Source organism: Meles meles, chromosome 12, assembly GCF_922984935.1.
Source record: "Meles meles chromosome 12, mMelMel3.1 paternal haplotype, whole genome shotgun sequence".
Lineage (NCBI taxonomy): Eukaryota > Metazoa > Chordata > Mammalia > Carnivora > Mustelidae > Meles > Meles meles.
In genome coordinates this window covers 20,164,670-20,192,591 of record NC_060077.1, presented here as the reverse complement: position 1 = coordinate 20,192,591, position 27,922 = coordinate 20,164,670, and the positions used below count along the sequence as shown (strand labels likewise).

Genomic DNA, 27,922 nt, shown 5'->3' with positions numbered 1-27,922 from the left:
GAGTCATCGCCGTCTTCAGGTCCAGGAGCTGAGCCCAAGCGCCCGGCACACGCACACGCATACCCGACAGGTGATTCACGGAGTCAGTTGGCCCTCCAGCCCCGGCGTCCTGGCCTGACGTGTCCACTCATCACCTCCCAGCCCTGCCACCCGCCCCGCCTCACCGGCCTCCGGTGGCCTCGCGGCCCCACCCATGCCAGTCCCAGCTCCTCCCCTGGGCGCTCCAGTGGGCTCACTCTCCCTTGCAGCCCAGCCTGGCCGCCTCCAGGGACTCAGTCCACACTCCCTCCTCCCACCGAGCCAGGGTCCCAGCTGTCATCGGGGCAAAGGTGGGCAGGAAATAGGGGGCCGTCATGGATTCAAAGATTCACAAACCTATCCCGTGGTCCCGGACCGGGTCCTCGGTTGGACAGATCAACCCTGAAGACGTTTCGAGGGACGAAGGGGGCAGATTTGATTGTGGGTGGGAGTGAAGGGTTATCAGGGCTCTCGCCTTCATCTCATGAGATGAGACAAGGAGGTTGTCCTCTGGTGGGAAAACGTCCTTACTCTCCGCGAGATATACCAAGTACTGAGGGGTAACGTGTCCTGATGTCTGTATTTTACTTGAAAACACCTTTGGCAAAGACAGAAATAAGTGAAACAATGTGGCAAGGTGTGGCCAATCATGGACCCCACGTGCTGTGCGCCCGACTTGTCTAAAGCCTGTAAATCTTCAGGAAAAGGGAAAGATACGCGTGAGAGAAATTTAAGAATACCTAGTGTTATTGTGCACTCCTGTATGTTAACTTTTTCTTGCGATTCGATGCACACAGAAAGCACAGCAGGACACCGCACAACCGTGAAGCCGCTGGGGGCAGGGGCATCCCACGGTCTCAGCCTCTCAGTTGGAGGTGGCAGCTGCCTCTGTTTTGTGTCTGTCCTTCCTTTGTTGTGACTGTCAATCCGGCGACCCCACCACCTGTTAAGTGCTCTCTTCTTAAGGATAATTTTTACACCACTCTGCTCAAGACACAGAGTTTTCCCAGACCCCAGAAGCTGTCGGGAGACCGCCCCCACCGTCCTGCACTTCCTGCCGGAACAGGAGCCCTGCTCATCTTGAACTTGATAGAAGCGGGTCACACAGAGCTCACTGTGTCCGGCCCCTTTCAGAGAGCACCCTCTCCATCAGGGACCCACCCCCGGGGTTTGCAAAGCAATGCGGGCACATAGGGTATACGGACTCGTATGGGTTTGTCCGTGTGTCTAACTAGTTGTATTTTCCAGGTCTGCTTGCTTGTGAGCTTTATAAAACTGGCGTCACTGTGTAGAAAAAGACAACACAACAGTCCAAGAAAGTGAGCAGCTCATTGGTACAGGTGACCCTATAGACAGGCGATACAGAATGATAGCAACGGCCGCGGTAAGCCCCTTTGAATCCTAGTACAGAAGCTATACACGAAGTATTAAAAATAACGATGACTAATAAATATGTTAAAATACACACAGTAGGAAGAGATACAGACTGTGACCAAAATACTGTAAAATGTGTGTGTGGGACGGGAGCTAAAGCAGACGGGTTTCGTCTGTGGCTGAACATACGTTTTCGGCTTAAAATAGACTTTTGTGACTATAAGGTGTGTGTGGAGGTCAGAGGGTAACCACGAAAAGTTCCTAGAGAAAGAGGAATCAAAGCAGATCCATGTTGAAACAATGGAGACAAGCAGGGAGGACAGCCAGCAGGGAAGACAGAGGGAGAGGGAGACAGCGCCCCTCCGCCAGGTCCTCCCGGGCAGCAGCCAGCATGCGAAGTTGGGTTACAATCCCATCAGTGTCCATGCAGATCCATCATCGTAAACAGATTAAATACCTCTCTGTCGTGGAGAGGTTGGTGGATGAGAGACCCAGACGCAACTAGCTGACCGCTAGAATCCTCCTGAGACTTGGGGCCCGTGGTGGCCCGCCAGGAGAGGAGCCCTCCGGGGAGTCCGGGGGCTGCCCTGGGGGTTCCCACGGCACACCTGTGCCAGTACCCACCCCCACCTCCTGAGCCAGCGAGCTGTCTTAGAAAATTCTCCGCAAGCTGTACAAAACGGACAGACAAGCAAATTCTTCCTTGTCCACCGGGCTCCTGCACTCTCCCCTCCATCCCACGGGAAAACCCAGATTTTCTTCCATTCACTTCTCTCCGTCTCAGTACTTCTCCTCCGTAAGGGTGTCTTTCAATTTTTCTCTCAACTTCCTAACATCTGCCTGGTTCCCTCCTTGAGCAAAATCTTTAACACCTCTTGATTTTTATAGCTCTGTGAGTCATGATTTTCCCTGTTTTGACCGTCTTTTAACAATAGCACAGGGAGGGGCGCCTGGGTGGCTCAGTGGATTAAGCCTCTGCCTTCGGCTCAGGTCATGATCCCAGGGTCCTGGGATCGAGCCCCGCATCAGGCTCTCTGCTCCGCAGGGAGCCTGCTTCCTCCTCTCTCCCTGCCTGCCTCTCTGCCTACTTGTGATTTCTCTCTGTCAAATAAATAAAATATTAAAAAAAACAACAACAACAAAAAAAAAACCAATAGCACAGGGAGGGTGTCGCACATGCTTTCCTCATTCACCGTGGTGTGGACGACACCCGTTCCAGGCCGCGTGCGGGGCGGCTGCCCCCCCTGCTGCCCAGGCTGCCCCCCGCCAGCTCCATCCTGGAACCTGCTTTGCTCTGACCATGGCCCGACAGCTGGGTCCAGACTTGTACCGCTAATGTCTCACTCCTGTTTCCTCACATGAGTCTCTCTGGGACGCATCTGGGGGTGGGATTACCCCTCAGAGCCCCCCTTGATTCACCCCTCCCCACCACGGGCCTGGACAGCCCTCGACATGCCAGAACAGATGCTGATTTCAAAGAGCCCCACCTGGCAGCAGGCCAGGTCCAAATGGAGGAGGAGCTGCCCACGGGGACTGCCTGGAACAGCACCTGGAATGGAGTGGGTGGTCCATGAGCACCTGTACAGTGGATGGACGTGGAGAGGTGTGTGTGCCCAAGGCATGCAGCCAACTCTGCGTGAGGCCACAGGACCTTGGCTCTGCCCTGGGCAGGTAAGACAGGAAAGCTGAGGGAGCCTGGGCTGCCACACGTCTCCAGTGTGGGGTGGGATGCATGGATGGAGGTCTGTCCTACCCACTCCTGGTCCTTTGTCATGCCCAGAGGTGGAGGCCATGAGTCACCCTCGGGCTGCAGCTGTGGCTGGGGAACCTGAGATCAGCTCTCCTGCTTGGGGGTGTCAGGGATGGCTGGCAGCTGTGCTGAGAGTGCCCACGGGTCCTGCCTCCTTGCTGGGGCTGCTCCACGGCCTGGGGACTCTGGGGAAGAGGGTCCTGGGCTGCCCCCGCACCGTCTCACCTGCCCGCTGCTGTAGGGCCACATGAGGTCAGTCAAGTGTCTGCTTGGGGAGGCGCCCTGCTTTCCCAGCTCCAAACCCCAGAAGCACCCTTTCCATCCGTGCGGACGGAGGCTAGTTTGGGCCCATGCTCACAATCACTGTACAGAGATGTGGCTTCCACAGCCGAGGCCGCCCCCCGGCACGTGGCTCTCACACCCTGAGACCCTGGGCTCAGCCGGGCCTCCCCACCAAGTCCACTCCTGGGACAGGGTCACAGGTCCTCACCCTCCAGGACCTGTCTATTGGGAGTCCTCCGCCCTGTTCCCGGACCAAGACAGGCCTGCAGGGGCCTCTATAGGACCAGGGAGAGCCCGGGGAGCTGCAGAAGCAAAGGTAGAGGCCTGAGATGGGTTCATGCTTTTGAGTGATAGACGCATCCAGGAGGTTGAGGGGTGCGGCTCCTCTGTCCCAGCCTGGCGGGGGGGTGCGGGGGTCACCCCATGACAAGTCCCCTCCGGCTCCTCCTGCATCCACACCCCAGACACCTGAATCTGGGCTCTCAGCAAAAACGTGTTTGGAAGTCCACGTTCACGCCGGCTCGGGGCCCTGGTGTCTTCCTTGTGCAGGGGGGGCTGTTGGATTTTCCAAGCTGCCCACCACAAGACCTCGAGTCTTGTGTGCTTTGTATGGAATGTGGACGGATACTCAGTCACCTGGAGATGTGGGATCTGTCCCCATCCTGTGGCTCAGGACTGCCCGAGACCTTGGAGACAAGGTCACAGCAGTGATGCGGTCCCCCCACCTGCCACCATATGAGGACCCCAAGGCCCGTGGAGGCCCCTCGGCAGCTGGCACCGCTGCCCCCTGGGCTTGACCAACGCCCAGCTGCCAAGTCTGGACAGCTGCCAGGGCAGAATGTTCTGCCGAGCCCAGAGACGTCCAGACACAGGACAGGAGTCGATGGGTGTCGCTGCTATAAGCCCCAAGATTTGGCAACCGGTCACAGCATCTGGCAGATGCCCGTGGAGAGAGGGCAATGGGCACCAGGGTCTATGCACTGTGCCTTCCTCTCATCCCTGCAGATGCACCAGGTTCCTGTCGCCCTTCGTAGGCTCAGGGAGGGACAGCAGAGCCGGCAAGGGCCGGATTCCCAGCTGCAGGCACATGGCGGGCGGGGGCTGCTGGTTTGGTCCCCAAGGCGGGGAGGACTGCCCAAGCACATCTGATGGCTGCCCCCACATTCACCCACCACACGCAGAGCCACATGGATTAGCTCCAAGCGTGGCCCCCTGGGCTCCGTTCCCAGGCCCCTCGCCCAGAGCCCAACCCTGATGGCTCTGAGCAGCCCCTCTCCAAGGGAGACGCGACCACATGCCCTCCCTGGACGACATGAAGAGGATCCAGATGAGTGTGTATTTGTAAAGTGCAGAACAGGACCAGGACAGTGCCATCGTGCTCTTCTTTGGAGTGAGGAGCCCCTCCAAGCCCCACAGCCTGCTCCCAGGGGAGGTGGCAGAAGAGGGCGCAGCATGGCCGAGGTCGGAGTCTGGCCTTGTAGCCCATGCTCCCACGTGTGTCCACAAAATGTCTGTGTCCCCCTCCCCCCGAGTCTTCCAGTGGGCGCCCCGCCCCCAGCGGAATGGCATTTGGAGACGGGATCCCCTGGGTGGTGAGATTAGATGAGGTCCCAGAGGTGGACCTCCCGTGGACCAGTGTCCCCGTGCAGAGCTCAGGACCTGCTCTTTCCCCACGGACAGAGCAAGAATATGCCGTCCATGAGCCAGGATGCACGGGACGGAAGCCACCAGCACCTGTCACTGGTCAGTTCCCGCCTCTAGAGCTGTGTCTGCTGTTTGGGCCTGTCTGTGGCACTTGCCACACCGCCTGAGCCAAGCCGTGCCTGTGCCTCCGTTTTCCCACCTGCCGGGGGTGAGGGGTTGTGCGGCCAGAACCGCTGTGTTCTGGACTCTGAAGTCACCTGTGCAGGTGTGTTTTATGAACTTGCCACCCACGCACACGGAGGCTGGCCAGCACCTGGGCCTGGCGCAGGGGACTTGAGGGGGGTCCTTGTCCACGCCGCTGTGGTGCCCTGCCCTCTGGCCTTTCTCAGAGGGGTGTCGGGCCTGTCACAGGGCTGCTGGTCCCCTGGGAGGCCACGGCTTCCCTGCGCAGAACCAGCACAGTTGGGGTAAAGACTGGCTGAAAAATCCCAAATTCCACACAAAATGTCTGGGTGCCTAAATGGTGACTCACCTAAAATTGAAGGACTGTGTGGGCAGCATCATTCTGCGACATTCCTGCTGTTTACTTCTTCACGCGGCACGGAAGGGGCGGGGAAGTTTTAGGAAAGGGTAGCTGTATTTAACCCAGGGCTAGGAGCACAGCCCTCATTAAGAACCCTGCTCCTTGCCAGCTGTGCACCTTGGGGACTTGGGGACCCTCTCTGGACTGTTGCCTCAACTGCACAAGGGCCCAAGGTGGGCCCCCACAAAGCTGCAGGAGGAAAGTGGGACCCCGCTAGGGCACCCCACCTGCTGGGCGGGGCAGCCACGCCTCCGCATCCAGGGCAGGCTCTGGACCTGCTTCTGCTATCTGGGTGTCAGGTAGGGGTGGGGTGTGGGGCGGCAGGCAAAGTATGAATGTTTCTGCCGCTCCCTGCAGCCAGTGGCTGCAAGTGGGGGGCGGGACTGGACGAGCCCCCCCTTTGCAGGGAGGGAACCCCCATGGGCTGGCCCTGCCCTCCTGGGTCCCCCTATACCCTTGACATTTGCACCTTCCTTCCCTGACCAGCCTCTTCCATCTGACCACATAACCAGCTCCTCCCTTTGCTTCTGCCCATCCTGCTCAGGCTTTCTGGACCCCCAGGAGAGCAGTGTGTCACACAGAGCTGGGGGCTAACACACATGGCCAGTGCACCCCCTGGGCTCCAGTCGCAGCGGGCAGGGCTGGGAACCTGCATTCTACCAGGTCCCGGTCATGCCAGTGCCTGGGGTGCTCGCTCTAACGGGCCCTGGCAGGCCCTCTGTGCACCCACCCTCGGGCCTGTGGGCACCTCTGGAATCAGAGGGGTCACCACCCCTCGCTGGGGAAGGGGTGAGGCCCAACACCTGGAGAAGAGGTGCGGGGGTGGGCCTGGGTTAGGAAGGGAGGAGCGGCTGGGGGTAGGCCAGCCAAAACCCTCACAGGCCGACTCTCCTGACTGCGGGGTGCACCTCTTACTGCCTCTCCAGGTGAGAGGGCGGTCCCCAGCCTAGCCTCCCAGCCACCTCCCTGCACTTCCTGCTGGGTGGCTCCCTGGTTTTGGCAGCTGGTGTCCCAGGTGCTTCCCCGAGAACAGGCACTGTCTCGTTCTGCAGGTCCCCTCAGAGCAGCAAGCGCACAGGGAGGGGCCCTAGCAGCAAGCCCCGGGCACACACACCCGCCCTGGTTCTGAGACTGCCTGCGGGAAGCAGGCTCCTGTCCCGGGACTGAGCCTCAACTCCCCTGCCTGGGAAATGGGTGTAAGGACCGAGGGATGGGGATCGGGAGGTGCTGGACAGGAAGGGGTCAGTGAGCCTCAGCGAGGAAATGGGCACGGCGCAGGCCTCTTCCTGGAAGCCCCAGCCCCTCCCAAGGGCAGAAGGGTCTGGGGCCAAGTCTGCACGGCCCCCTCCGGCCTCAAGGACATTCACCCTGCGGGCCCCGCCTGCAGGGCATCAGGGAGCCGAAGCTGAGCCAGGAGGAAGCAGGGAGAGGTCGTGTTTGTCTAAAATGTGTCAGGAAGGGGGCCGGCCTCAGCCCCAGCCTGGGGGCTCCTGTGTAGGTTGGAGGCAGCTGCGGGCCCACAGGAGCGGGAGTTGGGGTGGACAAGAGCCCCCCAGGGGTGGGCGGAAGCACCAGCGGCTGCAGTCGGGGCGCCACACCGGGTTGGTTGGAGCTGGCGACGGCTGCGGCTTGGCTCCACTCAGGCTGAGATTCCCAGGCCCACCCAACGCCCGTCCCCGCCCCGCGTCCCTGGGCTCATCACTGTGTCCTGGTGGTGCAGCGGCAGGCCCCCGTCCCCAGCCTGGCCTGGTCGGCCTGGCCGGAGTCTCCCCAGCTCAACAGCCGGCAGTCAGCGCCCCAGCGCCAGCCGAGCGCCTGAGGTGCCTGAGGCAGCGCCCTCTGCTGGCCTCTTCGCACCCCGCGGGGCGTGGGGGGTGCGACCAGGTGGCCTCTGCTGGGAGTCGGCAGTGCGTCCTTCTCCGCCAGGCTGGGGCCCCAAGGCCACGTGTGGCGCTGCAGGAACTCTTGGTCCAGGCACCGGAGGGGTGGAGGCATCGCCCTTGTTCGGAGAGACCCCAGCCGTGCACCCTTGCCCTCTCGCAGGCCTGCGGTGGTCAGAGCGCCAGGGCCTGGGCCGCGGTCCACAGGGCGCTTGGGGGCAGCAGCAGCGAGGCGGCCAGCAGTGGGCCCGAGGCCCCTGCGGGAAGGGAGGCGGCCGAGGTGCAGGAGCAGACCTCAAAGGCATCCTCAGCGCGGCTCTGACCGTGCTGTCCCGGCTGGGCGTGGGCCCTGGCCTCTCCGCCCCCGGCCTCTGGGTCCGCCTGCGGGTCTCTGCAGACCAGCCAGTCCCGCGCCGTGGACTGCGGGTACCCGGGGGCTGCCTCCAGCTCACCATCCATCACCTTCCAGTACTCCTTGCCGCGGAAGAAGTAAGCAGCACCTGGGGGAGGAGAGACTGTGAGCTGTGGCCCCCTGGCACACAGGGGTGAGGCCGAGGGAGCAGAGCGCAGGCCAGCAGGGAGATGGGGGAGCGGCATCTGCCACAGTGGTCTACCTCAGCCCTGGTGGCTCTCTGCGGACAGCTGGGGCCTTCCAGGGAGAGCTTGGGGGGCCTGCCAGGAGGCAGGGGGATAGATGAGAGGAAGGCTTGCTCTCTTATGGGATGTTTGTTGAAGGCCTACTATGTGCAGGCTGCTCCAGGTGTTGGGGACAGAGCGTTGAAAACAGAAAGGAAGCATCTGGTCCCATCAGCAGCCCCTGTGCAGGGGAGATGTGTTCTCCCCTCTGCCAGGCGGGGCTGCACCACATGGGCCTGAAGTGGGTGACCGGGCTGTGTCTGCAGGGTGCGGGGCAAGTGCGAAGGCCCTGGGGCACACAGGTGCACAAGCTGGCTCCCAACGAGCCCGCTCTGATCCCCGTTCCGCCAGCAGGGAGACAGAGGCTGCGGGGGACTCACCGTCAGACCAGAGCATGGCATCGTCGAGAGTGCGAGGGATGCCCCTCCACGGGGGGCTCCGGGCGGGGTGGCCGGGGTCCATGCGCCGTGTGTGCTCATCGAAGCGCCAATACAGCTCGTCCTTAAAGAAATAAGTCTTGTCATTGTGGGCCCAGGTGAAGGCAGCGTCGACGCCGCCCGGCGGGAGGCCGAAGTCTGAGACGGGCCGTGGGTATCCTTCCTCTACGTTATTGTCCTTAAATACCCAGTATCTGTCTCCTGAGGGTGAGAGAGAGCGCCGTGGGCCAGAGCTCGGCCCACCCCGCGGGGCGCAGGCTCCAGCCGTCCCTCTCCCTGTTGCCAGCCCCGTGCCATCGCCGGCCCCACCTCTCGTGTATTTACTGAGCACCTGCTCTGTGCCTGGCATGGGGTCGGCCCACCTGCCAGCAGCCTGAGGACCCGGGTGCTGATGAGGCACCCGCTCCACAGATGGGACAGATGGCCCAACTCCCGGAGGCCGCTAGGCTGACCCGGCAGGGCGTCGTCGTCTTCGCAGGCAGAGACAGGAAGGCCACTGGTCAGGGCCTGACGTGGACACGTGGTGCACCTCTGATAGCCTTCACACAGAAGCGAGACGTTTAGAAATTACCAAGAACTTGCATTCCATACGTCAAATTAAAAAGAAACGGTTTAGGGTATTTGGGGGGGCACATCCTTGACTGTGCTCCGAAAACATCACTCCATTGTTCTGCCAGTCAAGTTCTCCCCTCTGGTCTGGCGATGAGCAGCTCTTTAATATGCAGGAGAGGAGGGGGGAGGAAGGGAGGGCGGGGAAGAAAACAGGTAAAAACCTTTTGCCAGACAAAGGACTAGAATAGACATCTCCCCAAAGAAGACGCTGAAATGGCCAAAAGGCAACATGGGTAGATGCCTGAGGTCACTAATTAGAGAATCACAAATCAAAACCATCAGAGGATATACCATCTCACACCCATGAGCATGGCCTCGAGCAGAAAATCTGAAAAGACAGTGTTGGTGAGGATGTGGAGAAACCACGCCCTGCTGGAATGTAACACCGCTGGGAAAATGGTCTGGACCATTAGGTCCTCAAAATATTCCACACAGAGGCTCCAGCAATCCCGCTTCCGGGTAGATACGGGAAGAGTCCAAGGCAGGTCTCAGAGGGGTATGTGCGCACCTGCGTTCCCAGCAGCATCACTCACAGGGGCCACGAGGGGGCAGCACCCCAGGCATCCACGGATGGGTGGTGGACACGCACCAGGGGGGTCGACCACACGATAGATCACCTTGAAAAGGACGGACGCCGGGGCGGTGGGGGTCAGTGTTTCCTGGGAAGACGGAAGCGTCCTGGAGGTGGACGGTGGCGGCTGCACACCGTGGGAAGGGGCACGTGGACATGGTTAAGATGATAAAGTTTTAGGTGCTTCTTTTTTTTTTTTTTTTGACCACAATTAAAAGCATAATTAAAAAAAATCCTTAGCCAGAGACAGGAGACAACTGGACTGCCTGAGTGGGGAGGGGGCGCATGAAGCAGACACACACGCGCGCGCACACACACACACACACACACACACACACACGGGGTTGGGGGGGGAGGGCGGCTGTGCCCATAACACAAGGGCGAGGGAGGGCTGAGCCTGGCAGGTGCGCTTGCCCAGGTGGGCGCAGCAGACGCTGCCGGACAGCCCCTGCAGACGGGGCAGCCTAGGACACAACCGTCCTTGACGCTCCTGCGGAAATGTGCGAGAGCGTAAGTTGCTCAGGAGAAACTGCCGGTGACCTGCCTGGGCCTGGACGCTGCGGACGTGCCTGGGGCAGGCAGATGCTGCATAAAGGGTCCCGGTGTTGGCCGCTCCCTCCCACTGATTCAGGAAAACATGGCCCGGAACCGTTCGTAGGAAGGAAAGGAAGCAAACAGAGCAAAATGTGAACATGGGGGCGAAGCTGGATGACGGGCACGTGGCATTTATGGGCTGTTTCTGCAACGTTCCTGGAAGTTCGAGATCACCGCGTAGCGACATGGAGCCACCTCCCAGCTCCCAGGGCGTCGTGAGCTGAGGGACGGCCGAGCATGCAGTGGCTGCTGTCCACGCGGAGGAGGGAGGCAGCAGGTGCACCCCGTGGCCCCCCACGCGCACCACACGCTCTTTCTTTCCCCATCCAGGGAGGCCAACAGGCAGCACAAACGGCCTTACAGGCGGCGTGTCCCATTTGCCTGGCTTTGCTCTTCCCGAAGGTTGAAATAACAGGGGCCATCAACAGGGAGCCCCCTGGATCCTGGCTCCTGACTCGCCCCGGGCACGGGGACTGGACCCATGGGAGCCGGTGGGGATGGACCGGCCACCCCGACAGCTGACAGCTGACAGCTGCCCAGCCCCAACCAGGCATTGGCAGGTGACAGGCAGGAGCGCGAGAAACGTGCGGAGTATCTGCTACCTCCTCAAAGAGACAGGTCCCCTTTTCAGGTGCAAAGAGCTGCTGCGGCAGGTTGACCAGTCTCCCCCAAACGCACGCCCACTTGGACCCTGGTATCAGACTCACGTAGGAATGGGGTCTTTGCAGGTGAAATTAGTTAAAAGTGAAGTCACACTGGAGTCAAGGGGTCCTCACATCCGCTGACTGATGTCCTTGTCAGAGAGGACGCACGCGACAGAGAGTACGCACTGAGACACACAGAGGGACAGAGCCCAGAGGGACACAGGCAGGACCAGGTGGCGGGGGACAATCTCCCACGCAGCCTCAGAAGGATCCAGTCCTGCCAGCACCAGGCCTGGGGGCTTGGGCCTCTGTGGCTCCTCTCCCTGCTCGGTGGAACGTGGACACGTGAAGGGTGGGGGGCGTGAGGCTAACCAGCTCCATTCGCCCCGCTGGCCTGCACTCAGCTCAGGCCCCAGGTGGCCACACCATCTGAGAGCTGGATGCTGGTGCCGCGGGGGTCTCCCGATGTTCAGATGTTGAGAAATAACCCCAATCTAGGAGACGGTGCCCTGCAGGTCCCACCTCCACACCTGTGGCCTTGGGGTGCAGAACCAGGCGGCAGTGATTCTGCCACTGGGGGGCCCACGGTATGTGGCTCCGGGGGGGTCCCTGGGTGGGGAGGGGTCAGCCTCTGGAGCCTGCACAAAGCTGGGCTGGACAGCCTGGGTCAGGGCAGGAGCGTGGCTTCAGCCCGCGGAAGTGGGTTGGCTCACCCCAGAACACAGTGCACAGGGCAGCGCATGTGTGACGGCGAGGCGCCCTGCCCGAGGTGCCCACACACCCGTGGGGCTCCTGCTGCAGGCCTGGCATCCAGCCCGTGCCCCAAGAGCAGGCAGTGCCTCCCCAGTTCAGCCCAGGGAACCCTGTCCAGGGACCACGGCGTGGGGGTGGGGGACGACACCCAGCTGGCAACAGACCGTCGTCATCATCCACAACCACGGGGAGCCCGTGGAAGATGTGGGACCTGGGCGGGGCTCCCACGGTGCAGAGAACAAACCCAGCTCCCTTCCCCGTGGGTGCACACCTGCGCTTCTGGGCTCCTGCACCCTACTCTGGCCTCACCCCCTCCTGGGGAATTTGGGTGCCCAGCAGGATGGTTCTTGCCTTTGCACTGGCCATTTCCTCTGCCTGAACGCTGTTCCCTCAGCTCTCCCTGACCCTAACTCCCTCATCACGTGCAGGTGCCAATCGCCTCCTGCGGGAACGAGGGGGGTTCGCTGCCTGTGTTGCACACCCAGCAGCGGCCATGGCCACCAGGGTGTGAGGACACAGTAGGTGCTCAGTAAATACACTCAGGTGTTGTGCCCGTGAGTGACCTGTTCCCCCCTGAGCAAACCGCAGGGCTCCTGGGACACGGCCCAGGCCCCAGCAGCCCTGCGGGCAGAGCGCCGGGTGGGGGTCTGCCCACCTTTGAAGAAGACGATTTTATGGTCGCTGGCGCGCTCGTACACAGCGTCCACGCTGTCCAGGCGCGGCGGCAGACCCCGCCAGAACCGGTGCATCTGCGCGGGCCGCAGTGACACCAGGTGCCCATCCCGCGTCCGTCGCCAGAAGTACTTTCCTGGGGGGACAGGGAGGGCGTGGGGCTGCAGACCCCCCCCATGTCTGCACCAGAGCGGGGGCCACCCTTCCATTGGTCAGCCACTCACTGTGCCTGACCTGGTGGTGGTTACCTTTGAAGAAAAAGGCCTCCCCGCGGATCTGGGCCACCGCGTCGAAGTCCGTACTGCAGCGGTGGGGCATGTCCTTCCTGGGCCTGGGGGCAGAGAGAGGCAGGGGGCCTGGGGGAGGGGCAGCGGGAGGGGTGCCTGGGGGAGAGAGAGGTGGGTGGGGGAGAAGGGGATGCTGGGGCTGGGGGCAGAGAAGGGGAGAGGAAAGGGGGAGGGTGTGAGGGAGGGAGAGGTGGGGGCCAGGGCAGAGTAGGGGAGAAGCGAGGGGGTGGGGCAGGGAGAGGGGAGGGCTAGGACAAGAGTAGGGGGGTGGCTGGGGAAGAGGGAGGTGGGTAAGGGCTGGAAAGAGAGAAGGGGTGTGGGTAGAGGAAACGGGGTACTTGGGTGGGGGAAGGGGGGGTGGGAGAGGGGCTGCTGGGGCTGGTGGCACAGACCCAGGAGGGTTGGCAGGAACCCCTTTCCTGAGCCGCTCTGAGGAGCTGGGCTTTACAAAACCCCGGAAAGAGCCCCCACATCACTGCCTGCAGCCTCGGAGATGCGGGACGATGGTGTGTGTCAAGACAGAAAAGGGCATTAAAAGGAGTTTTGTGGTTCAACTACACTTAATAACTAAAAACCCACAGCCTGCACCCATTTTTGGGGGTCCAGACTGCGGAGGGAGCGGGGCATCGGGGAGCATTACGGGGTGCATATCTCGGATAAAGGTGAGAGGTTCACCACCTCTGTCGCCCAGGGTCGGGGTGAGCAGGTGCCCCTCTACCGTCTGGGGTTTAAGGAAAGGGACGTGGCCCCCAGAGCTGTGGTTTTCTCAGAAGAGCCTGGAGGCTCTGAGCCACAGTCAAGGCTGGTGCCAGCCATAGTGTGCAGACCAGGCGCCCACAGCTTACGGGGAATTGGACCGATTGTCGGGGGGCTCTGGCAGGAGCGGAGGCTCCTCGGGCTCCAGGGTGTCTGGCTGCGCCGTGGGGGACACAGACTCCCGCACGCCTGTGGAGACAGGAGGATGCATTAAACCCGTGAGTCCGCCTCCCTGCAAACCCCTCCGGCTCCCCGGGACCCCCATATAGAGCTGCGGCCACTGGGAGGCAGGCCCGACATGTGCACGGGACCCAGAGCATGGCGGCATGAGTAGGAGACATGCGGGTCCCCAGGAACGCTCCTTGACCTCTATTCCCCCAGGCCCCTTCATGGGTGCAGAATGAGGTTGCCCCCCCGGCCCCTTCGTGGGGAGAGAACCCAAAGAACCAAACACAGGGGTTCCAACCGAAATTCGTCTGTGAACGAGCACAGCTGCCAAAACAGGGGAAACGCCCCGTGTGTCCACCAGCTTGAGTGGACAGAGAACGCTTGGCCACCGAGGGAAGGAAGCAGTGGTATGGGACGTGGGTGGGTGGCAGGCAGCCTCGGGAACAGGGCGCTCAGGGAGAGAAGACGACACAAAAGGCCACGCAGGTGCACTCCATTTGTGTGAGAAGTCCATGGCCATGCACACAAACAGAAAGGAGGTCGGTGCTGCCGGGTGGGGAGGGGGGAACAGGGGTGATGAGGAATGTTCCAGAACCAAGCAGAAGTGGCAAGTGGGCAACACTGTGAACATGGTAAAGGCCACCGACCTGTATGCCCTGAGCGGTTAATGGGGTACATTTTACTCTCGTAAGAGAAGCCCAGAGACAACGGAGGGCGGAGGGCCCTGGGGAGCTTGCGGCAGTGGGGGAGGGGCTGCCACAAGCAGGAAGGGGAGCAGGGTCTGGCCTCGGTGCGAGGGGGGGGTACACTGGGGTTGGGGCAGGGAGACCAAAGCCGTACAGGGGGATGGGACCACCGTCTCTGGCCCAGGCTGGCAGGCTGGGGCCTCCTCCTGTGCCAGTTCCTGACGCGTCCGAAGCAGAGCAGGTCCCCAAGGCAGGCTCTGTCGGCTGCCACAGGCACCCAGCCTCCCATCTCTAAGTGGGGATGGCCGGTGCTCCCTCATAGGTGTGAAGACGGGGCGCCGCCAGGCACACGTGTGGTCTGCACAGGCCTGGGGTGCCATCCGTGCCCGCCGTGGTCACTGCCGACAGCTGTCTGAGGGCCAGCCTGGGATCTCCCCTGGGGCTCAGAGGCTCCCGGGCAAGCTCTGTTACCAGGACTGCAGGCCCCGCATCCAGGGAGCCCGATGACAGGCCGTTTCCTCACCCCACAGGCACGGGGGGCGGGGGTGGGGCAGTTAAGGTGCACCACTCAGAGTGTAGACGCTGAGCTCGCGCGGACAGACAAGACGGAAAAAGCCCTCCTCCTAGAGCGCTCTGTGTGCTAGGGGTCCCCTGCCTTTCCGTCCCCATCCCTGGGGACTCTTGTGGCTGACTCTGGGGGAAGACTCACCGTACAGCTGCCATACCCGCACCCTGTCCTCGTAGGGGAGCCGGTAGTGCAGAGGATCACCCACCGGGCCCTGGTAGTAGGGCTGCATGATGGAGCTTGTGGCCGCCACGTGGCTCAGCCCAATGGCGTGGCCAAACTCGTGGACAGCCACCGCAAACAGGTCCATCTCGTGGGCATCTGGGAACATGGGGAGCAGTGGGTCAGGGGAGGGACGGCCAGTCGGGCTGGGCCACAAGGATGGGACAAACTTGTGCAGAGGCTGGGGGGCACCCCTGGGGAAGGGTGTGATGTGAGGGGTTCTCTGTCCTGGTTCCTGCCGAGGCCCTCCAGGGGTCTACAAGGGCTTCTAGGGCCTGAGTTCCCGCCATGGCCGGGACCGGCTCTCCCCAGGCCGGAGTGTGGACTGACCCCACAGTGGCCCCCATGTCTGGGCCCATATCCGTGCCCTGGGCCACATGGCTCCGCCCCTCTGCCCACCCTGGGCCTGGGGGCCTGTTCCAGGGCCCGTGGGGCTCAGGGAACAAGGGGACGAGCGCGTGAAGGCCCACAGAGGCTTGCAAGCTTCCGCCGCCTCTTGGAAGCTGGGACCAGGGTAAGGCCCAGCCCTCTCAGCCCATTGTGGGGGAGACACCTTGAGCCGCGCCTGGGAGCCCAACATCAGCCAGACATCTGGATGGCGGCAGGAGGCCGGCCTCCCTGTGCGGGACAGACACATGCCAGTCTGGGCCACGGGGGCTCTTCCTCCCCTGGGCCTCTAACCTGGGGGGGTCCCTGGGACTCAGCCTCAGCCTGACACACCTGAGGAGCGGAAGGCCCAGGGTTCGTCATCATCGAAGTGGGCGTCCCCTGCGGCGTGGTGGTCTCCGGGGAAGAAGGCGTGGGCCACAGTGCCGCCGGGGCCGTCAAAGGGGTAGGCGTCGTTGTGGTCGGCCGTGGAGAAGTCGATCTGGATGTCTGCTGCGCTGCCCGCCACCTCGTGGAAGTTGAGGGGTGTGATGTCACTCCAGACTTTGAGGGCATAGTGCATGAGCGCCCGCACCGTGTCGCGGCCCAGGGGCGAGTCCCGTGGGAATGTGCGGACCCTGGGGGGGGGTGTGTGGGGTCAGGGACTGAGGTCTGTCCACCAGGTGCAGGCCCTGTCCCCACCCCGGGCCGATGGGGGCTCCCACATCCTTCCCCAGGGCTGCCCATCCACGCCTTGTTGGGAAACAGGGTTTTGCAGATGGAGTTAAGAGTGAGATGAGGCTTCCTGCATGGGGTGAGTCAGAGGACACGGCGGGGGATGCAGGGACCAGGGAGAAGGCCACGGTGGGTTGGACGCGGCCAGCAGCACCCAGCAAAGAGGCTGGGGGCGGTTCCCCCACTGGCCCGCCATGGAGCCTTGGAAGGAGCCAGCCCCACGACCCCCGGACCTCTGGCTTCCAGCCTCCGGAACTGAGGACACACTCCCCGTCCATGAAGCCTGACTCGTGGGGGCTTGCTTCAGCAGCTCCAGACACTGGGCCCCAGAGGGCCCAGCAGGCACAGCCCACCCACCTCCAGGACAAACTCCTTCTGTTCCACGTGGTCGGAGCTGGAGCCTGACGCCTCCTTCGCGCTGGGGCTGCGGCCAGGAGGTCGGGGAGGGAACACCGCGGGGTCTTCATCAGTGCCAGGGTGGCCTCGTCTGCAGGGGCGGCTGGGGGTCAGGTCCCTTGGAGCTGGCACCAGGCTCAGGCCCTCCTCCCCATTCCCTACCTAGGGCTCCAGCGTGCCAGGCCTCACAGTAGGGGGAATGTCCATGACCATGACAGGGGCCACGTGAAGCATTTACTAACTTGGAGGGGTCACCTCGGGGCCCTGGCCGTGGGAGGCAGCATGGCCCCGACCTGCAACATGCAGGCTGATGCTCCTGGCAGTTTGAGCACACGCACCCGACCAGCTCTGCTGTGACATGGACATTCATGCCTCCTCTGAGGCCTGGGCATAGAGGCGCTCCCTCTGCCCATGGAAGGGGCTCTCCAAGCCAGGATTTGTTGCCAACATGTAAAAACTGGCACGCTCACATAAACACCGCAGACTTCTGGTTTCCCGTGGAAAGCTGCAAGTTTTGGCTGCACAGATCTGCCACTTGCACGGGACAAGAATCAACAGGGACTGTGGGCAGATCCCGCCCCAACAGCTGGCCCACTAGGCCCCCATGGGCTCAAGTGTGTGAGACCCTGCTGGACGGCATGCAGATGGGTCTGGGCACAGCTGGCTCACTCTCCCCCCACACTGCACCCACATCTGGGGGTGGTGGGCATGCTGGGGATCCCATGTCCCCAGGGACAGCGGGCCTAGCCCTAACCCTGCTCTCCACAGGCAGGCTGGAGAGGGCCAAGGGCCCCAAGGGGCGGCTGGGGTGGGGCAGGGGGGACAGTCAGGGGAAATCCCATCTCCCACCACCGCTGGAGGACTGACCCAGGATGCCAGTGGCTTCCAGACCTCCGAATCGCTGCATGGCCGCAATGGCCTTGGTCAGCTCCTCTTGTGTCTGCAGCTGCCCTGTTGTGGGGTCTGCAGGGGGCAGGTAGCCGAACCTGCTCAGCCAGTCCTGAGAGCAGAGAGCAGAGTGAGGTGTGGAGGTGGTGGGCTCAGCCCCACAAAAAGAGCTGCCTGTCCTTGAGGTGAGTGGCAGGCCTCTTCCGGCCCTGATCACCACCGGCCCCGGCCCCACATTAGCCCACAGGGCACCTCGCGCCCCCTCTTAAGTTACTTTATGGACAGATGCTGGAGAAACATCTTAATAAACTTGATGCCCCTTAGAAGGGGTGAGCTTATGCAGTGCACCACCTGTACGACTGTCCATGGCAGCCCATCCCACCTCACTTCTCCTGAGCCAGGACATACTCAGGGCACACTTGAGAAAATGAAATTATAAAAAGGTTATTACATGCAAGTGCCAAATTCAGGCCCAGAGCTGCCTTGGGAGGCAACAATCTAGGATCCAAGGTCTGAAACCCACACTGAGAAGGGCAGTAGGCTCAAACTTTGGCTTTAAGAATCTGGTCACGAGCCGCCCGATTCTGAAGCCAGGCTATCTGGGGGGCAAATCCCACTGGGCCACCAGTTTCTTGGGCACCTGGGAAAAGTCCCTCAACCCCTCTGGGTGGTCTCCTTGCCTGTGGATGTGAGGGTACCATGAGTTAGAACACGGAAAGTGCTCACAGTGGCACCTGATGCAGGTGCTCTAAACCGCATACATGGCGTTGTCAGGGGACGGCTCTGCCAAAAAGCGCCCTGGCACTGGGGTCCCCTGAGCCAAACAGGAAGCAGGAATGGCAGGTGACCCTTCCCCATGGACACAAATAGAGCCCTCTCCCCAAGCCCCAGCACCTTCACCCCTGTGGGGGGACGGGGACAAAGGGCGGCGCTGACACCATTCATTGGGGGAGCCTCAGCTTCAACCCCCAAATGGTGTCACACCCACTTCCTTGCCTAGGTGACATGAAAGCCTCAGGCCAGGTGGACAACGGTGGGCTCCCCAGTGGGGGAGGACCCATAGGTGGGTGGGGGGCAAGGTTGCAGGAATTCCCTGAGCCCCTCCCACCCAGGTCTGGCTCCAAGAAAGGAAGCAATCTGCACGCCTCTTTGTTTTTTGGTGGCTCATGTATGCTACCTGCAGGGTCCCCTGAAGCTTCAGAGTCTGCGGCCCCTGCAGGTAGGACCAGAGGCTCTGCCCCGACAGGGGGCCCAGCAGGTGCTCGGTGGGAGGGAGTCCACACTCCTAGAATTCTTAGGAGCTTCAGTGGACCAGGAGGAGCCACCTCCATGATTTGCATACAATTTGCATACACCTGCTGAGAACCAGCTAGATTCCTCTCTTTCCCGGAAACACAGTATTTCCTGGGTTTCTTTTTTTTTTTTTTTTTGAAAGATTTTTATTTATTTATTTGACAGAGAGAGAGGTCACAAGTAGGCAGAGAGGCAGGCAGAGAGAGAGGAGGAAGCAGGCTCCCCGCAGAGCAGAGAGCCCGATGCGGGGCTCGATCCCAAGACCCTGAGATCATGACCCGAGCCGAAGGCAGCGGCCCAATCCACTGAGCCACCCAGGCGCCCCTTTCCTGGGTTTCTCTGTTCCTTTAACCCCTCAAACTCTTATTGGCCCAGAACCGCCAGTCCTGACAGAAGACCCCTTAGAGACTGTGCGGATCTGGGACTCTCGGAGGCAGTCGGACAGGACTGGGTAGCGGTGACAGTGACTTGGTCCTTGATGGACAGAAATCAGGAGACGCTCCTGATTACAGGGGCCTGAGCAGTGATGCCCTATGCTCAGACGAGGTGGGCATCGGCTGAGACAAGCCCACCTCCCCACCCCGCCCAAAGATCTAACCTTCCTCAGGGTTAAATCTTTGCAGTCCCTGAACACCCTCTTCCCTTGGGAGGACCCCCTTCGCATCACTTGGAACACATTAAACCGTGTCTATCTCGGGCTCCAACACGGGACGTGTCCCGTGACAAGCACCTGGCTAGGCACCAGAGATACTCAACACAAAACATGTATATTTGAGGCTACACACGTTTTGGGGAAAATTTCACAAATATTTGAAACTTGTGATTTTGCAGTTTTCTTTCTGAATGTCCACACACACGCGCGCACACACACACACACACACACACACACACACACACACTTCAAAGCCCTGCTGCTCAACACCACAAGGCTGCCTCCTCCAGGAAACCCTCAAGAGTCTCCTGCTGTATAGGATGCCCAGCAAGGGTGCCAGCCCCCACCCTTCTCACTGGGGAAGGGTCCATCCCAGCGGGTGCCTTCCCCCACCCAGGCCAGCTGCTTCTGGCAGGCTGGGGCTGAGGCATGAGAGAGAAGGACCGCCCCCCACACCGCCCTGCCCGGGCTGGCTGGCCTGTGGGTCAAGGTAAGTGCTGGGTCTCCGCACTGAGAGGCTCCATGCCCACCCCCACCCCCGCAGGGCTCTGTGGGGCTCAGGAAGGAGCCCTGGCGCCCCATTCCCGGGGTCTCCAGGGAAGTCTGGCAGGAGACCCCCATTTTCCAGCTTAGAGAAGCCAAGAGCAATTTAGGCAGTTTTGAAACATTTACCAATGCTGAAAAGCAGGTTTTAGCCACGGGTCTGAGTGGCCAGCCTGGGTTAACTTGCGGAAGAAGGGGCGGCTGAGTGCAGGCACAGCCCCGGACAGGGACGGCTGCCCCCAAGGTCAGTGGCCACCCCCACTTGCCCCGGCCCTGGGAACACTGCAGCCTGCAGCACCCCCGTAGTGCAGGACCCTGAGATGGGGCCGAACCTGAGGGGCTTACTGGGGAGCCTCCACCCGCAGGCAAGGGCTGGGGGTGTCTGTGTCCTCAGTCACACTTCCCACCTACTCCTAGTGTGGGCCCTCCTGACGACCTAGCATCACAGAGCAGTCCCATCTGAAGCCCCAGCTGTGGGGCCCCCAGAGGCCCCTGCAGTCCTGGTGGGGGAGGCTTCTGGGTCCACTCCTGGGCAGTGCAGGGTGGGAGGGCGGAAGCACCCCCCCAGCTGGCCAGGGGAGAGCCTAAGGAGGAATCTGACACAGGAAAAGCCCCTGGTGGGTGTGGGGGGACGCTGGTGGCCGTTGGCCCTTGGGTGACCAGGGGAGTGGCACTGGGCCTGCCAGCCCATGGGGTCCCTGCCCAGGCCAGTCTTCGGTGGAGGCCCAAGTGTCTGGAACCCGAAAGCCGGGGAAGGCTCAGTGGCCCCGGCAGAGGCAATGAGGGGTCCTCGAGGAGAGGGGGCGGCTAAGACCCGGCTCCCTCCACCTGCCAGCTCAGGGAGGAGGCAGGCAAATTCCCAAATGGCCAGGCTCCCCGCCCCGGCAGCGCTACATTTTGAGGCCTGGGAGACTAAGGGGTGGGGTGGGGGGTTGGGAGACTAATGGGTCGGGTTCGAGCAGCGGGGAGTTAACCCAGGACGCAGCCCCGGGCCAGCGCTGCACCGCTTCTCTGGTGGGGGTGGTGGGGGTTGCAGCAGGGGCCAGACGCTGCTCCTGCCTTCTCCTTGTGAGCAAACACAGCAGGACCCGTCCCCACCCCACCCCGGGGGTGAGGGTCCCGGCAACCCCCAGTCGCTACAGAGCCCACGGGGTGCCCGCCCAGGCGGCCCCTCCCTCCGCGCCCACCCCGCCCTCCCTGCGCCGTCGCCACGGCGACCGCGTCTCCAGGGCAACCAGGCTGCAGCAGTGGAGGTGAACCTTCCAGAAGGCCGTGGGGAGGGGAGGGAAAGAGGAGGGGAGCGGGGAAGCAGGGGTCCCCCAACTCTTCAGCTGCTGCCCCAGCGGGGAGGATCCCCAACAGCCAAGGAGCTCTGCCTCCTCCCAGGGACCCCTGAGCTGAGCCATTACTGCAGGCGGGGAAACTGAGGCTGGGGTCATGGTGCCTGGTGCCAGGCCCTGGCAGGACACGGGACAGTGCATCAGGCTGGCCTTTCCCGGTCCGCTCACGCGGCCCCAGGCCTCTGGGCTTTAATCTCTCCCTGTGTGCTCATCACAGTTAATACCGGGGCGTCCAGCTACATCGCCAACAGGTCTAACTGCCCTCCCCACTCTTCAGAGTCTCAGGGAAGCGCAGCCCTGGCCCCAGGGCAGCCCCAGCCTGGGGCTGCCAGAGAGGGATGGCACTGGGCTGCGCTGTCCTGTGACTCACCAAGCCCACAAACAAGAAGTGCTTACTGTGTGCAGGGTCTCATGTGGTCCTCCCCACTGCCCCACCGTGTGGCCGCTGTCGTCCCCACATACAGGTCACAGGTGGGGGCCTTTATAAAGCCTGTGGTGACCAGGAGACCCATGATCCCCTGGAACCAGGCCTGGTGCCTGTAGGTGTGCCAGGGACCATGGCCGTGGATGGCTGACTCGTGGGCCCTTCCCCTGCACAGCCCATCTCCAGCTGGACCCCCCAGCCTCTGGGAGGCGGGGCACAGAGAACAGGTGTCGTTAGCATTCGCGGCTCTGCTCAGATAATGGAACCCAGGCTTAGAGGCTGCCGTGGGGCCGCGCTGTGTGCAGATGCCAACCCCCACCCACGGCAATGTGGCTCAGGAGCCGTGGGGCTGGCAGGCAGTGGCTTCAGAGCACCCTCAGGCCCCCAACGCTCAGAGGATGCAGAGCAGAGCCCGGCCGGAACCCACACGGTGCCAGCTCACTGCCCGCCCGGCGCACCTCCCCTTGGCACCCACTGAGGGGCAGCATGCCCACTACCTCCACTCAGCCGCCAAGATGCGTGCCCCCCCACCCCCATCACATGTACAGCCAGCAGCGGAGCCCGGAGCGGTGGTCTGGTGCTGTCCCTGTCTGGCTTGTTTTGCCACGGCCGTTATAGGTCCTGAAGGGAATGACCTCAGAGATCCTCAGGACGGGAAGCCCGGTGCTTGTCCTCCTCTGGGAGCTGATGGCCGGAGGCTGCTGGGGACCCAAGCCCCAGTGTCAACCCCAGTGTATTCCCCAGGGGGATGCTCCTAGGTCCCCCCTGGATAGACCCCTATTCCCTGTCCAGCCATCTGTCTCTCCCAGGCTGGGTGCAGGCTGGGCGCTGGCTGGGCCGGGCACCCCGGGGACAGTGAGGGCCGGGGAGAGCCCACCCTGCAGACAGGGCTCCAGGCCCAGTGTCCTGGGACAGAACAACGGTGAGCAAGCAAACACAGCAACAGTGACACCGAACTGTGATTGTGTCGTGCGTGACCATCTTTAGCAGAAGTGATCCCAACAGCCGGCAGTCACCGAGAACTCCTCCGTTCGCTAACCGCTCAGTGCGCATGACACCCCTCAGGGCAGAGCTCCGTGAGGCCGGGGCACAGTGCCTGCAGTGTCCAGTCCATGCCTGGCGCACAGCAGACACTAAGTAAGGACCTGCTGAATGAATCTGATGAGGAAGGCACCATTATCCCCATTTTACAGATGGGGACACCGAGTCTAGAGAGACTAGGACATGTACCCATAGTCACCAAGCAGCATGGGGCAGGGCTGGGACTGGAGCCCGGGCGGGGGGGGTGGTCTGGCCTCAGAGCCTATTCCCATAACCTCTGTGCCAGGAGGGGACGTGATGGTGCAGGCACTAATTAAATGGCGGTCAGGGAAGATGCGTCTGGCAGCCTGACAGCAGGCTGGAAGATGAGGAGCTGGTCAGGTGACAAGCCCTACAAAAGTACAGGGAGGTGGGCATGGCAGATGCAAAGGCCCTGGGCATGAAGCAGCCTGGGAAGTTCCACAGAGAAAGGAGTTCTGTGGATTATAGGAGGGAGGCAGATTATAGAAGCTGGCCACCAGGAAGGAGTGGGACCCGTGTCTGTGCAAGTGGGGAAGTTGGGCTGTGAGTCCTGCCAGACCACTCTGTTCTGCCCCTCCTGAGAGTCGGACTGTGCTCGGGGGACCCCACAGGCTCTCAGCTTTTGGGGGGCAGATGCCTCATCCTCCATGAGCAAAGCACAGACCCTATACCCAGAGCATCTTACTAGAAACTCAGACCACCACCACAGGCAAGAAGCACACACCCTTGGAAGGCACTGTGTCAAACCCCCTGCCAGGCCCCTAATCCTGTGCAGCCTTCTCTCCATCACCCCCATCCCCAACACGCAGGCCTCTTACTCCCTGACAGCGCCGTGGAGAGGACTGCAGAGGCCTCACTGGAACATCCCAGCAGCCCCGGCTCACAGACAGGAGCCTGCCCCCCCCCCCCCCCCCCCCCCGGGCTGGGTTTGGACCCCCCTGTGTCAAGGGCCCACAGGAGAGGAAACTCGTCCTAAGTTCCCAGGCCAGCTGGTCCACACCCCCAGGGCATAGCCCTGCCCACAGGATACTGGCTTGAAGGACAAAAGCCCCACAAAGACTTCTTTCAGACTGGCCTGAAGCCCCAAAGACAGTGGGTGCTGGGGGGCAAGGACTCCCTGCGGGATAGCATGCCTGGGGGGGGCGGTGCTCTGGAGAGCTGGGCTGGGGGTCTTAGGTCCTTCACATTTAAATTCAGCCTCCCACAGAGGTGCTGGCAGGAGCTTTCCCTCTCCAAGGCTCAGGACAAAAGCAGGACAAAAGCGGGCAGAGGGGAGGCTGCAGGCTAGCTCTCTGCCCTGGGGGGCGAGTGCAGTCTGGCCCAGGCCCAGGTGTCTGTCACCGAGGTGTGCGAGGGACAGTCCCGGTCTCAAGCCAGGTCTGTGACCTCACTCCTGAGGGTGCAGGGTCCACAGGCACCCCTGGGTGCTAAAACTGAGGAGCAGGGACCCAGAGGCCACTGGTGAGGGTGACTCACCCCTGCTGCAATCAGCCCCTGGGCCAGGAGAGGGACACGGGGCTCACACTCGCTCTGAGGTCCTGGATGGTGACCAGCGTCGCCACTGTCCAGCCTCATCCTGCCCATCCCCGCGGGGCCTCCTGAGGCCTCCTGGGCCATGGGAGGGTCTTCCCCGTTCCTGGCCGTTCTCAGCCACACACCGGCCACCTGTCCGGGAGTCAGCAACCATAAGCTCCGCCAAGATGCTGCGTGGTTTGGGGTCCTGGGAACTTTGTGGCTACAAGCAGAAAGCTGAGCAGAAACTCCAGGGGACTGCCAACATTCAGGGTGTCCCCTTCACACTGCCCCCCCGACCCCCCCTTCCAGGCCTGGGTCCCACTCATCGGCAGGTTGCAGGTGCCAGGTGCTCCCAGCACTGCCGCCGGCTCGGCAGAGTAGCAGCAGCGGCTGCACATCTGTGCCCGGGGCTGGCTGCAGGATGTGACGTCCGGGTGAAGCGAGCGGGGCTGAGCCCCGAGCACGGGCAGCTCCAGACATCCCAGTACCGAAGGGGCTTCCAAGGGAAAACAGCCGGCACAGATCAGCGGGCAGTGGCCTGTCAACCCACAAAGATTAGGGGCCCAGGTCCCCACGTCCTTTTGAGTGCCCAGTCCACCTCCAGAAGGATTCTCGGGAACAGAGGGAGGGCAGGGAAGATGGGATTTCTCCCGCAGGCCCTTCCATGTGGCCTGAATATCGTGCTGCGCTATGACCTACCCAGAAATTAAACAGCAAAAAGCTGGGCCCCACAGGACTCCAAGCCAACAGCCCCGGGGAGCACAGCCCCAGCTGGGCACAGCAGGACTCAATCCGGGGCTTTGTCCTCCCACTAAAGCTGGGGGTGGGCTGGGCAGGCCGGCCTCTCCCGGACACCAGCCAGGGCTCCAGACCCACTGGGCTCACCTCGGGCAGAAGCTGGTCACACTGACAAAGGGGCCCTTCTCCTCCCTGGAAGCCCCAGATCTGAATGTGCAGAGTCAGTGGGGCCCGGGGCGGGTGGTCGGGGGTGGGGGGTGGGGCTGGTTTATGGAGTGGATGGGAAGGAGCCCCCTCCTCCCCATAAATCCTGCCTGTGAGACTTCCTGCACCTCCAGGTCTGGGGCTCTGAGCTGTCATTCCCCAGAAGGCCGCCAGAGGCCGCCCTCCACCCACAAACGTGGGCAGGAGGTAGGCAGGCAAGGCCACACCAGGAGGGACAGTCCTGACTTCCCTGGGTGAGGGGCCTCTAGGGTCGGGGCAGAATCCTCCGCTGTTTCCCCACAGGGCCAGATGCCTGGGCCCTGCTGTCTCTGGGGCTCCAGACTGAGGAGCCCTATCCCCCCACCCCTCAGTGCACCCCCCAGAGTTTGGCCCAGGACTGCCTGCCCCCCATCCCCCTGGAAGCTCTGGGGAGCCCAGGGAGGGAGAGGAGGAGGTGCCCAGGCCCTAGCTGGGAGGAGTGTGCCCACCCGCTGTCTCCGGGCAGGCAGAGAAAAACTTGAGAACTGCACGAGTTCTGAGAAATGAACTTGGCCGGGCGGGGACAGGCATCCCCTGACTGCCGGGGGTTGTTGGTGGGTCCTCCTTAGCCTCCGGAGAAGGGCCTTTCTGGGCGGGAGACAGGACCCCGAGACCCGCTGCCCCCCTGATCAAGCGCTCCAGGAGCGGGTCCAGGAAGTCCCCAGCTACGAAGGAGCCCAGAGAGCGTGAACTCAGGCACCCCAACTTCAAGGCAGTTTGGCTGGGAGGAAGCCCAGTATGGGGTCCCTCAGGCATCTGGATGCTGTCTGCAGGGACCGTGGCTGCGCCCTCCCAGATGGCTTGGAGCGCTTGGCCAGCTGGGCGGGGGTGGCCCCAGCCTGTTTCTCAGCCAGAACCTGTGGCCAAGTCCTGCCAAGTCTACGGAGCTGCGGATGACTCCCAACTGTCCCCATCCAAATGCCCCCGCCTGCCTGAACCCCGCCTGCAGCCTGTAAGTGCCCATGGCGCTGAGAGAGGGGTCCGGCCGGCACCTCTCAGGACACCGCTGCGGGCCGTGTGCGGGGGTGGGGAGACCGTGGCCCCTGGCCGCGTCCCCGCGTCTCGGTGGAGCGAGGGCAGCAGCAGGGGCAGAAGCCCCAGAAGAAATGGTTCTGATCCAGCGGTCCCTCGCGCCCTCCCTGGCCTCTCCAACCTGGGGACGGCGACCCATAAAGTCTGAGCTCAATCCTCCGCGTCCAGAGGCGTCTGACTGGGGGAGGGGTGCGGGAAGAGGCCACTGCCGCCGCCCCCAGGACGGTTCCCAAGGCAGGGAGACAGACGGTGTTACGGGAGGGGGCGCTGGGGACGGCGGTGGGACCGCATCAGAGCCTGGGAATGGAAGGGGGACCTCATCAAGCTCAGACAGGGCCAAGGGGGCGACCGAGCAAGGCTGGCCGCTCTGGAGGCGGAAGGGGACAGAGAACAGGGCCAAGATTCGTGCCCAGCGAGGGTAGGGGGCCGCTTCTCTTGCTCCCCAACACCCTACACCGAGCAAACTCGAGAGCCACCGGCTTTCCGGGGCGCCCACACTCCGCAGCCCCGACCTTTCCTGGGTGGTGGGTGCGCGCCCCTCCCCCCCCGCCACTCCCACTGGGAACGCACGCGGGGCGCACTGCCTCGGGCGGCTGCGACGGCTCTCCCACTCGCCTGGGGTCCCCCTTCAGGGCTGCTCCAAGCCGCGCACAAGGGCTCCGGCCAGGAGCCTCAACCTCCGCTGCCTCCGGCGGCTGCGGCGCGCGGCAAGCGCAAGGAGCCAGGAAGGCACGCGGCGCCCCTTTCCCAGCCCCGGGTGCGCGCGCGTCAGGCACTCAGCCTGCGTCCCGGCCTCAGCTTTCCGCCTAGGAAATGGGTCCAGGGCTCCCCGAGCTCCCGCAGGCGCCAAGAGGCACGGGCGGGGTCTTCCCCGACCTCGGGACCCCGTATGCCAGCCGCGCACTCACCACTCCGAAGCTGAGGTCCTCCGCGCGGTGCGCGGGCGCGCCCCAGGTCCCGCGGGCAGCCAGCGCGAGCAGCAGCAACGGCAGGGGCGGGAGCCGGGGCCGGGGGGGCGACGGGCCGGGCCCGGGGACAGCGCGGCGCCCCATCCCGCTCGCGGGGCCGTCGGCACGGCAGTGCAGGTCCCCGCGCTCCTGAGCCCCGCTACGCCCGGCTCCCCGCGCCCCTGCGTCCGGCTCCCCGCGCCACTGCGCCCCGCTCCGCTGCTCTGCGCCCCTGCACCCCGCGCCAGTGCGCCCCGCTCTGCTGCGCGCCGCTCCCGGCCCGCCCGAGCCCGGTGCACCGCCTCCCAGCGGCGGGGCGGGGCATGCTAATGTATGCTAATTACATCCGACAGCGTTCGCCCCCGCCCACCGCCTTAAAGGCCCCGCGTCCCGCGCGGGTGTTGGGACCCCACCCGCGCCCCATGCCTCGCGCGTGCAACGGGGACTGAGGCTGCGGTGGCCGAAAGGCAGGAGATTTCCGAGTGTCCCTAGACGGTCTCAGGGCGGCCGGCGGTGCGCGGACGGGGCGCCCCCCGGGGGCTGATCCGGTCCCCCCGCCCACCCGCGCCCTCTGCGGACCCGGACCCAGACCCGGAGCTCGGATTCGCGGTCAT

The 27,922-nt window shown here is 62.9% G+C and overlaps 1 protein-coding gene across 3 annotated transcripts; it reads right to left on the bottom strand.

Moving 5' to 3' along the window:
- Window positions 1–2,549: 2,549 nt before the first annotated feature.
- MMP17 (matrix metallopeptidase 17) lies at window positions 2,550–27,554 on the bottom strand. Of its 3 annotated transcripts, XM_046025893.1 has the most exons (10): window positions 27,270–27,554; window positions 17,499–17,631; window positions 16,593–16,722; window positions 15,855–16,138; window positions 15,057–15,233; window positions 13,583–13,682; window positions 12,699–12,781; window positions 12,434–12,586; window positions 8,548–8,805; window positions 2,550–8,031 (listed from the first exon to the last, which is right to left on the bottom strand). In XM_046025893.1, the coding sequence occupies exons 1-10, from the start codon at window positions 27,411–27,413 to the stop codon at window positions 7,706–7,708; spliced, it is 1,788 nt and encodes a 595-aa protein (XP_045881849.1). In that variant the 5' UTR covers window positions 27,414–27,554; the 3' UTR covers window positions 2,550–7,705. The 3 variants fall into 3 exon arrangements, with proteins under 3 accessions (XP_045881849.1, XP_045881850.1, XP_045881851.1); XM_046025894.1 differs by lacking the exon at window positions 15,057–15,233; XM_046025895.1 differs by lacking the exon at window positions 2,550–8,031 and having other exon boundaries at window positions 8,618–9,143.
- Between the last annotated feature and the right edge of the window lie 368 nt (window positions 27,555–27,922).